Source organism: Lissotriton vulgaris, chromosome 7, assembly GCF_964263255.1.
Source record: "Lissotriton vulgaris chromosome 7, aLisVul1.2, whole genome shotgun sequence".
In the NCBI taxonomy this organism is placed as follows: domain Eukaryota; kingdom Metazoa; phylum Chordata; class Amphibia; order Caudata; family Salamandridae; genus Lissotriton; species Lissotriton vulgaris.
Window position 1 is genome coordinate 1,544,631,287 of NC_141695.1, and position 12,453 is coordinate 1,544,643,739.

Genomic DNA, 12,453 nt, shown 5'->3' on the forward strand with positions numbered 1-12,453 from the left:
TTGGGTGTGAAAAAACAAGACATGTAACAGAGTTGTGGATTGGCAGGTGTTTCTGGAGGGAAAATAGTCTTCTTAGTTAGCTGTAGAACGTTGAGACATGAACTTTTGACCTGTGCCTTCAGCAAGGTGCAGAATGAGGTGTAACCATGGAAACAGCCGGAGATGGCAGTTGGTGATGGGTTCACTCTTTGGTGCCTCTGCATCTGAGTCTGTTCTCTGGTGGCTGGCGGACAACTGTTTGTTATTGTGGAGATGAAAGGGTGATAAGGAGAGAAATACGACATAGCGTCTGGCCTGTAGAAGCGTGGGAGCAGTGATTAACTCTGAGTGAAGCGGAACTGTGTCGGTGCTTAGTAACAGTAAAAAAAAATGTTAACAGTGGTATAACTGTCTTTACGGTGCGCGACCTACTAAGAAAGAGTTCACGGGCCGTAATTGGTTTGCAGGTTCTAGTATCAGTAAGTGAGGTCAAGAAAAGAAAACATTCAGGACTTTATTAATGAAGGCCTTGCGCCACCGGTGCGTTACTTTTTTCCATTTTAAAAAAAGAGGCACTGGCGGCGGAAGGTCTTCATAAATAAGGTCCTCAGTGACTACAGTTAAGGTTATGTGGAACCCATGAATAGTTTTTCAATATGAAATCATTTCAGTTGAGATTATGGATTAAAAGAGAAACCGTGAATATTTGAAATGTTTATTTAGAAATGTACTGTTTTAAAGGCAAATCATTATGTAATATGAGTATAGAAATTGCAAAAAACACAGTAATTGGTATTGTCAGTAGTACATGGAATACAAATGCTATAGTTGAAGAAAAATGAATATAGTTGGGAAAAAACATTGTACACTCTTATAAGGAAGTATACTATATTTTAATAAATGGAAGAAGGTTTCTGGCCTTTCAGTTTAGGAACGATATATGAAAATGCAAGTGGTTATACATCATTACTTTATGAATCAGCTGTCAAACAACACGAAATCATAATGTCCACTGTTAGTAAAGCAAATAGGTCTGTTCTTCAAAAGAAAATATGGAAAAGAACGTGAAGAATATAGAAAACCAAAAGGAAATGAGGACGTCAATGGCTTGTTTGAGAGTTATTGAAGCATTGTTTAGGCAAAATAGGTAGTTTCTGCTTGTAACAGGAAATCAGTTTTATAATTTGAAAGTATGTCAGCTATCCAATGGAAAAGAGTAAAGCAGTACTGATGATCTGTTATAATCGGAGCGTCTTTTACCATCAGAGGGAGCTCGGTGGGTTTTCGATGTAGCTCGCTGTTAGGAAAGAGTTAAGTGTCCATTGTGTAGGCAAAGTATGCAGCAAGTGCCTCTAACATGAAATCATTGTTATCATCTGAAAACATGTCAGCCATCCAATTGAGAAGATGAAAGGAGCATTCATGATCTGTCATTATTGGAGTGTCTTTTACCATCATTGGGCAGCTCGGTGGGTTTTCGATGTAGCTCTCTGTTAGGAAATCTTGCGCCGCTGCGAATATATTCCAATGACCCAGAACTCCTTGTATCGCTGCAAAGGCCATAAACCCTCCGTTGTAACAAAGCTGTTCATGATCAAGTAACGGATTCATGAGGTGATTGTAATTCGGTTCAAGAGGTACCAAAGTGCAGAGACATAAATCCAGGGCCCACGTGAAATCACAGCTCAGGCAATGAAATACAGGCTGCACACAGGTGAAATGCGAATATTGAAATGATAATCGATATGAAGTATTCAAAGTCGAGAGTGGTAAGATGCCGTAGTAGTCAAGCATCCTCTGGCGAAATAGTTCTAAGTGGCCCGGCTCGTTTGCGAAGGCAGGAGGGACATCCATTTTGAATTTCCCAAGATGGTACAGGAAACGGCGCAGCACCGCTGGTTGTATAGCAACTCCACAGAATTAGGTCGCCGGCTAGGCAGTGGAGAGGAGCAGAATGACTTGATAAATTTTCTAGGAGTCTAGTCACATATATTGCTTAGTGGTTATTAAAAAAGTAGCTTTTTTTTAACTGGAGGATGCGTTAAAAAATAAGGGAGTGATTTGAGGGAGTTGTAAAGCAAGGTCAATTTTTTTTTACATCAATGCTGTTTTCTGTGAATGTTAGCTTAGTGAAAGATATGTGTGTGAGCAGATGCAACGTTCAGTTTTAAATGTGACAATGGCGCTCTTGTTCATGTCTTCCGATTCAAGGTCGGTATTCGCTGCCAAATACAAAGATTAAGAAACGCATGCGTGGGGTACATAGTGTGCATTCTTAAAGGAAAGTAAATGAAGGGTTATTTTTACCGCGTTAGCATTGTTGTTTAAAAAGTTATAGTGATTTCTATTGTATGTGAAGAAAGTGTCACTGATGAAGACTGAAAATAATTCCTTATAAATGATACGGACTGGTGTATTTTAGAAAAGGTTTGTAACATTACATGAATTGTGGAAAAAAAATAATGTAATTGAAAGTGTATGGTTTGAAAATGAAAAGTAGAGGTTTATAGTTCATGTTTTGAAAGCAGTTCTAGAGGGTCAGAAGAAAGTGTATGGTTTGAAAATGAAAAGTAGAGGTTTATAGTTCACGTTTTGAAAGCAGTTCTAGAGGGTCAGATGCATGATAGATTTATTAAAAATAGAACATGTTTTTAAATAGTATTTTGGAAAAAATATGTGTCTTTATGTACTATTTACATTATGTGCCTGTTGCGTATTCTTTGAGTTTTAGTAATCCTGTGTCTTATAAGTTTTCTAGGGGCGGTTTGAGGTTCATGGTGGGTTTGGGCAGGGAGGGTAGGTTGGGGGTTTGTAATAGGGGGTTTGGCTGGGGTGGAGTGCGGAGTTTAGTGAAAAGTGAGTGGGGCGGGGAGTTACGGTGTTTGGTAATGGAGCAGAGTCAGAGGACGCCACATTTGTGTTATGGGCTGCCACGGAAATATGTATTTATTCTCAGAGGTTTATTATATTAAGGATATATATTAGCATGGTGGCTCTTGTCGTTTTGTTGTTTTGTGTATGTTTATAATGCTGGCTCTGTAGTTTTTGTTTATGGACGTTATTGCGACACACAGGGGATCTATGTTGCACAGTTGGAGATCAGAGACTTAGGAAATAAAACTTTATAATTGTAAGGGCTGTAAGCGATAGAAATCGCCCGTTCTCGGTGTAAAAAATATCACCGCTATTGGTGGTATTTTCTACGGTGTTAGTACTCGAAGGAGACTAGTAACATATATGTGTAATAAAATTATGTAATAGGCTCAGCATTTTACATTATCTTGGAGAGCAAAAGTTGATTTTACATAGCAATAAGTCTCTTATAATTAAGGGACGGAGTGTATATAGTGCTATTTAGTACTCTGCTATGTGATTGATGTTGAATATTTCATAAGAGGAGGCTTTAAAAGATTTACGATAAACTGGTTTTCTAGGGAAGTGGGTGGAGTGTTCCGTGTAAATTGCAGAATAGAAACTAGTAAGAACCAATTGGAAGTGTTGTTTTAAAGTCACATGACTGCACATGCGTGTCTCGACGCCTGTACGCGATAGGTGGGTGCGCGCACCCGGTCGCGCACTATAAGAAAGCGGCGAGAAAATATCAGCTAATATGCTCTTCAAGCTTGTTTTGGTACAAAGAGTTAGTTCTGAAAAGAACTTTTTTTTTTTTTTTTTTTTTTGGAAACAAGTGTTATGATGCTTTTTATTTCTTAAAGTTGCGACGACATTTTTCAGTATGTCATACTATCCAAATAAAGTGAAGAAATTTAACTTTTCTTGGAGCATTTATGACTCTCAATTATTTGTTTAATTAGAGTAAAGCTTTGCTCTCCGTATACAAGAAGTTCTCCACAGTTCGTGCATTTCATGTGCACGTTCGCCAGATATGGTCTCAAGTCCATCTCAGCACTCGATGGAGATACAGGTCGTCCACCGGAAGATGTGTTGATTACTTCTGATGGTAATAGCGTGGCCTCCGTTTTTCTTGTGAAAGGTGGTCGCTCATTTTCATCAGATTCGGAAGATGAATGCGGAACGGTAGCCATTGTATCGAAGTCTTCGGGAAGATGTTCGACGTTGTTGTCTCTTGAGAGTAGAAAAGAAAGTGATGGTAGTGGGTGGAGTGCTTCGTGTAAATTGCAGAATAGAAACTACCAAGAACCAATTAGAAGTGTTGTTTAGAAGTCACATAACTTAACATGGGAGTGTCAGGTCCTGTACGCGATAGAAGGGTGCGCGCACCCGGTCTCGCACTAAAATAAAGCGGCGAAAAAACATCTTATAATATGCTCTTCGAGCATGTTTTGGTGGAAAGAGTTAGTTCTGAAAAGAACTTTTTTTTTGGGGGGGGAAAGAAGTGTTATAATGCTTTCGATTTCTTAAAGTTGCTACTACATTTTTCAGTATGTAATAGTTTGAAAATGAAGTGAAGAAATTTATCTTTTCTTGGGGCATTTGTGACTGTCAATTTTGAGTTTAATAAGAACAAGGCTCTGCTCTCCATACAAAAGAATTTCTCCACACTCGTTGCATTTCATATGCACCTTCGCAAGATATGGTCTCAAGTCCATCTCAGCACTCGATGGAGATACAGGTCGTCCACCAGAAGATGTGCTGGCCACCTCTGATGGTAATAGCGTGGCCAGGGCTCTTGTCGATTCTTTTGCATAATGCTCAGGATGCCTTTGTTTAACATGCCGCTGCATGGTGTGTGCAGAAAAAGAATATTTTTTATTTGGATTTCCCCTTGAGAGCTCCGGATTGCATATCGTGCAGGTTACTTTTGGCGCATTCACTTTCTTTTGATGTTCAGGATAAGTGAAAAATTGCCAAATGAAAGATTCCTTTTTTCTTCTTAACGGTGGTCGCTCATTTCCTTCAGATTCGGAAGATGAATCTGGTAGGGAAGCCATTTCAGCAAAGACTTCCGGAAGAAGCTCGACGTTGTTGTCTCTTGAGAGTAGAAAAGATTGTGAGGAAAGTGGGTGGAGTGCTTCGTGTATATTCCAGAACAGAAACTACTAATAACCAATTGGAAGTTTTGTTTTCAAGTCACGTGACTTTACATGCGCTTCTCAGGACGTGTAGGCGGTGACACTATGTAGTTACGAACGTGATTACATACTTAGGAACTAGCATTCAAAAAAACTATGAAATTCACTGAAAAAACCATAGGTTTTACACACGGTATAGTTAGGAAGTAGCATTTGAAAAACCTATGAAATTCACTGAAAAAACCATAGGTTTGACACCAGTTATAGTTAGCTGGAAATTTTACTGACATAAAACCAATGAAATTCCACGTTATAGTTAGTTGGACTCACTATAACTTGCGCGTGTAATGCACTGCTGATGACATTACATATTACATCACTCATGACATGGTCAGTGACATCACTTATGACATCACTGATAACAGACCTCCTTTAAGTGTAATGTAACCCTTAAAACACATATTGGAAAATAGAAATTAATATTTTCAAAAAAATTGACATACCCATACCAGTTACAACAACCAATTCAGTAATTCCACCATCTATATACACATTCTCTCATTCACCAACAGTTCTATATAGTCACTCATACATATACTCACTCATCATATGTAGTGATACACCTATACATCCTGTTACACACCGACAATCATCCAAAAGTTACTCACACACATACTCACACATGCAAATAAACTATTGAACATCCATTTATTTGCATATAAAACTATACACACTCAACCACCCATACAGTCCTGCACATATGGTGTCTTCTAAACACATACAAAGAGAGAGTTAGTCATTCATGCATCTATGTGATTAGTAATACCCCCATGAAACCATAGAAACACTCATACTGATACTAAAAAAACATCTAAGAACCCAAATACCTACACATGTAGGTACTCATCAACCCATGCAGCCAGTTATTCACAAAGTGAAACACTGATACATATATTTAAATATTTAAACATTACTCGCTAATATATGTATTCACTAACGTACACTTAATAAGCCAGTTATCCAATCATTTCTTTTTGAAAAAAACATTCATTAAGACAATAATTTAAACATTTATTCTTTCCTCGACCTTTACATATACATATATAAAACATATTTATTTTTTAGAAAGACACACATTCACTGGATGGTGTCATAAGTGATGTCACTGACCATGTCATGAGTGATGTAATATGTAATGTCATCAGCAGTGCATTACACGCGCAAGTTATAGTGAGTCCAACTAACTATAACGTGGAATTTCATTGGTTTTATGTCAGTAAAATTTCCAGCTAACTATAACTGGTGTCAAACCTATTGTTTTTTCAGTGAATTTCATAGGTTTTTCAAATGCTACTTCCTAACTATAACGTGTGTAAAACCTATGGTTTTTTCAGTGAATATATATATATATACACACATGCATTATAGGTCCTAACTATAACTACCTACTGGCGACTGCCAGTAGGTTATATATATATATATATATATATATATATATATATATATATATATATATATATATATATATATATATATATATCTCGGTCAAACTCGAAAATAGTTTGTACCTGGGGCGCCATCTCAAATGACATCATCCAGTGAATGTGTGTCTTTCTGAAAAATAAATATTTTTTATATATGTATATCTAAAGGTCGATAGAAGAATAAATGGGTAAATAAGTGTCTAAATGGATGTTTTTTTGTAAAATTGATTGCATAACTGACTTATTAAGTGTATCTTAGTGAATACATGTATTAACGAGTAATGTTTAAATATTTAAAGATCTGTATCAGTGTCTCACTTTATGTACAAGTGGGTGCATGGGTTGGTGAGTAGCTACATGAGTGTCGATATGGGTTATTAGTTGGTTTTTAGAGTATCAATATGAGTGTCTGTATGGTTCGGTGGGGGGTATTACTTACCGTACAGATGCATGAATGTGTGACTCCCTGTTTGTATGTGCTTTGAAGAGAGCATGTGTGCAGGACTGTATGGGTGGATGAGTGTGTGTATGGGTGTGTTAGTGAGTGAATCACTGTCTCAATAGTATATTTTATGAGTAACTACATATGTTTTAAACTAGTATATGTGAGTATTGATGTATATAAGTGATGAATATGTGAGAGAGAGATAGGACGGGTTCCTGTATAAATATGTGTTTCTATAAGTGATTGTTTAAGAGAATAAGTATGTGTACGTTTCTATACAAGTAATTGTAGTAGTGTGTGTATAGCTGTATATGCAAATAAATGAATGTTTGATAGCCTATTTGCATGTGTCAGTATGTGTGCGAGTAACTTAATGGATGAGTGTCAGTGTGTAACAGGATGTATGAGTACATATGATGAGTGAGTACATGTATGAGTGACTGTATAGAAATGTTGGTGAATGAGTGGATGTGTATGTAGATGTTGGAATTACTGAATAGGTTGTTGTAACTAGTATTGGTATCTCCATTTTTTTGAAAATTGTATTTTCTATTTTTGAATGTGTGTATCAAAGGTTATGTTAGGGTTAGAGGAGGTCTGCCACTCTTTCACAAGGATGATGTCATGAGTGATGTCATCAGTGATGTCATTTGAGATGTCATGAGTGATGTCATGAGTGATGTCACTGACCATGTCATGAGTGATGTAATATGTGACGTCATCAGCAGTGTATTGTGGGCACGCGAGTTATAGTTAACTATAACGGGGGAATTTCAATGGTTTTGTATGAGTGAAATGTCCAGCTAACTATAACATGTGTGAAACCTGTGGTTTTTTCAGTGAATTTCAAAGGTTTTTTAAATGCTAATTTTCAAGTATAACGTGTGTGAAACCTATGGTTTTTTCAGTGAATTTCAAAGGTTTTGTAAATGATATTTTTATTCTGATTTACAACATTATTTTAAACTATTTATATTGAGATATTTTATTTTTTAAATTACATTACACATTTTTAATATAAATTGAAAAATTTTTTTTTAAAAATATTGAAATTGTAATATTTATTTTTTATTTAATTTTTGTTTAATTTATATATAGCAGGCAATGATATCCTAAGGAAGGAAATTCAAGTTACTGGTAAGTACAGTTAATTTTACTTTTCAGGAATAGTAGTGAGCTAGATTGGGGAATTAATTCCTCTTCAATCCTGAGGTCCCCTGTGAGCCAACTAGCCCACCAGGTACCTCCAGTATGCACCAAGCAGCTGTGTTGCAGAGAGTCGTTCAAAGGGCACGCCCCCTTTTTACAACACTCTGCAACACAGCTCCGTGGCGCTTACTGGAGATACCTGTTGTACTAGTTGCCCCCTAGGGGACCTCTGGATTGAACAGGAATCAATTCCCCACCTTAAAACGCGCCTCAGGGCATGTTTGCACTCACATCACCTCAAGCACCGCCCCCTACCTTCACTACTGTGCTAACGCGCCCTGTAGAGTGTTCTACGTTGGGGGATTAAGGTTCCTTGCATACTGGGGGTCCTTGGGGGCCAACTAGCCCACCAGGAACCTCCAGTATGCGCCAGGAGGCTGTGTTGCAGAGACGTGTAATGAGGCCACGCCCCTTTTTACACCTCTCTCAAACACAGCCCCGGGGCGCGTTTGCAGAGGGGGAACTAATTCCCCTTGCATACTGGGGGTCCCTGGGGGCCAACAAGCCCACCTGGAACCTACAGTATGCGCCGGGGGGCTGCGTTGCTTTGTCCCGGCGGGTGGTGATCCTAGGGGCAGTGTGGGGGGATTGGGGCCCCCCCACACTTATTTTTCACTATGCCCCCGGGATTTGGTCCCCTGGGGGGTAATTTGAAAAAAAGCAGACCGGGTTTAAAAAAAAAATGGGGGCCTTGGGGGTCCTTGTGGGACCACCTGAGCAGGCCTATGGGGTCAAGCTGTTTCTACCCTGCCCCCTTTTTGCGTTCTACACATTTGTTTTTCTGCTTTCTTGTGCCTCGGTCTACCGAGTACAAGATGGCTGCCAACACTTTCTGGTTTGGAGTTTTGACAGACAGTTGACAGCCAATTAGCATTCAGCTCGTGCTCAGGAAGGTACAGAGTACAGTAAGCTTACAGTAAGCTTACCGTAACACCGCCAATATATATCTATGATTTTACTTTTGATTTTCTCAGGAACTACTGAACGGATTTACACCATTTAACAAAAAGGCCCATCTGTGAACAGAACTCTACCTTTTTGCCAAGTTTGGTGTAATTCCGTTTAGCTGTACGGGCTGTAGCCCTGGCTAAAGGTCCTATGGAAAATTGCATGGGGAAAACACGTTTTGGGACCCCCTTTTTTCTCAGCACCCGCTTCACAAATCACCCCCAAACTTTCAGGGAAGGAGCGTAGCAGAGCAGGCCATCTTCTTGGAGAAATTCGCGAAGATTCGTCCACCGGCGCCAAAGTTATTCCAAATAGAATGTTGCAGATTTCCAATGGAAACTAGGTTTTAACTATAACTACCTATATAGTAAGCAAACCGAGTTCGTGTGTTCTTTGACTAAAAATGGAAAGTCAAGATTGGAATTGATATATATATATATATATATATATATATATATATATAATATATATATCAAACCAACGATTCCTCCCACAAGAGGATATCTTGGAGTCGCAATTAACCCAATCTTAATCCACAAGGAAGTTGGTTTCAAATCATTTATTTTCTCAATCCATGGGGTGTCAAAAAACAAGGCAACAACCAACGCATTGTGATTAAAAACCAAAGGCTTCATCAAATGTTATAACTGTAAAGCGTGTGAGATTGCCAAACCCACAACTGAAATAACAATGCCAAACAAAAAAACATGGCAAATCAGGGAATGCATCACGTGTAATAGTCAATATACAATATACATGATTGAATGTCCCTGCAAGCTCAGATACATCGGAAGCACCATATGCGAGTTAAAAAAACGCACTTTGGAACATGCCCGTGCAACAACACACAAAGACAGAAACAATGCTGTTGCAAAGCATATGGAGGCCCATCACAATGGGGACTGGAAACAGCTACGCTTTTGGGGAATAGAAACAATGACCCCTTCGGAAAGAGGAGGACACAATGAAAAAATACTGCGGCAAAAGGAGTCGAGACACATCTTAAATTTCAGGACAATGACCCCCTTTGGCCTCAACCAATCGGAAGAATTATACATACACTTGTAAAAATGTCTTGAAAGCCTACAATTGTTACCCTAATCCAGAACAGAATCCCGTTCACAGACAATTTTGAACTCTTTTAATTGACACTATCACTACTTATGTACCAAGCCACACAAACAATAATTCAATACCAAGCACCATCACAGAGGGACAGCGTAAACCCAACACTGCCCACTGGAGGGCAGAAAACCCCCCCAAAAAACCTATCCTCACCCGGGGAAGACTCTAATCCAAAACCAAAACCCAAAAATATGCACAATACTAAGAACGATCACAAAAACAGGTAACATAAATTGTGCATTATTGTGGACCACAAGACCGACAAATCCCAAGGGGAGGACTTTTGTTTTTGATTAGTGACGCTGTTCTCAGGAATTATACTCGGCCCACTGGAGGGCAGTAAACCTAGTAAATTTCTGGACATATATCCCATCCAACAATGGTTTAACAAACATACACATACCGTGAATGGTAAACTTACGATTGTTCTGTGATATAAACAGTGAAAATTAACATTGTATAGTAGGGACTACAAGACCCATAAATCCTAAGGGTAGGAGTTTGTGTTACTATCATGTGATGTTGGTCACACCCACTTGGGGAGTGACGTTGTGTTTCAGAAAATGTGTTCATGTTTATAAAACTGTGGCGATGCACTTTTCAAACTGACCGTGACCAAGACAGCGGAGGCTGTCGAAACGCGTTGGTTGTTGCCTTGTTTTTTGACACCCCATGGATTGAGAAAATAAATGATTTGAAACCAACTTCCTTGTGGATTAAGATTGGGTTAATTGCGACTCCAAGATATTCTCTCGTGGGAGGAATCGTTGGTTTGATATATTAGCGGTTGGGCTCAACCGCAGGAGTAACGCGGCCACACCTAGCAGCGCCTACCGGGAAAGAAAGGGAGCCATATGGAATGATATATATATATATATATATATATATACATACATACATACATACATTCACACACATGCAGGGTATGTATTTTGAAAAGGCACAGTTCTTTTCTTATTAGAACTTTTTACTGAAACTTTCCAAGGCATGTATCTTTGTTATTACAACATGTTTTTACAGTATTTTAGTCCACTGTTTTGCTGCTCCTGGGAACTGTAAATACGAAATAATTTCTCACTTTAAAGGTATGAGTTTTTCTATATCGGATGTTTTCATATTTAAACTGACTTGTTACCAGACGTCATTTTTGGAAACATGCAAACTTCATTTGATATTGTGAAACTACTTACGGCTAGATAAAACATGTCCCACCAGTCTCAAACATTACGATTAAATAACTGACATTATTTCCACGCTTATAAAGATTGTTAGAATACTCACCGGTCTCTGCACTGAGTTCGATGCTCTCTCCACTCTCAAGAGCTCTGTTGAATTTTACAATGATTTTAAAAGGCTGGCCTCTTCTTAATATTAATTCTTTGTTGCAGTATTCGCTCGTATTGTGTGCGGTTCTGTTTGCAGGGATCTGCAGGTCAACCACGTCTGCCACAAGTAGGGCTGCGGAGAGACGCACAATCAGTGCACACATAACAACGCCCTGCCTGCTGCAGGGCTGTAAAAATAAACAATGTCAGTGCATGCATAAAGTGAGCCCAAACTAAGGTAATCAATGTAATACCTGGATAAATAAAATAATTTAACCATAACTGACAACATCAATTGCTTCGATTTCCCTAATGAATACATTTAAGTGAAATCTTCTAAACACCATAGAGTGTGTCACTGAGCAAAAGGACCCATTATTACAATTTATTGATGTAGGGAAATAACAATATTTGGAGCAAAGTTATGGTTTAGGAGGAGGGGGTTCAAAAAGGATTCAGAAATACAATGTAAGTCTCTTCATCGTGATTCATAGGACCATCACAAGCCAGTAAGCAGTGATGCCTTCCCCTGAAGCACAGTTGTATGTCGTTTTACTGCTGATTACAAACACATGACATGTACTGATTATATGACTCTGAGATGCCAAGTGTCCTGTTTGCAGAATGCATGACCTGATGGGGTTGCCCAACTCTAATAGATTAATTTGTAGATCAGGATAACGTTTTCATTAATGCTGCATTTCTAGTCATATGATGTGCAAAAGGGCAACACAGACTAGAACTACCAATTAAAATGGCGAGAGAGCAATTGGAAAGTTTTAACATTATGGTGGCTTGGATTTCACATTTGTATTACACTGAAATATGCTTGCAACGCTCACCAAGAATCATCGATCTAGATTGAAATTGGGACTATATTGATCCGAACAAAAATGATAAAAGCATGCACATCTAGGGTAAGATATATTCTTCGTTAAGAAATC

General features: G+C 38.5%; 1 protein-coding gene across 1 annotated transcript in view; it reads right to left on the bottom strand.

The window, feature by feature from the left end:
• Window positions 1-12,453, bottom strand: part of LOC147705973 (protein-glutamine gamma-glutamyltransferase E-like) — a 307,618-nt gene that overhangs the window by 267,792 nt on the left and 27,373 nt on the right. Inside the window, exon 2 of the mRNA XM_086932430.1 lies at window positions 11,466-11,642. Coding sequence (XP_086788556.1) covers window positions 11,466-11,642 — 177 coding nt within the window. The remainder of the gene's footprint in view (window positions 1-11,465; window positions 11,643-12,453) is intronic.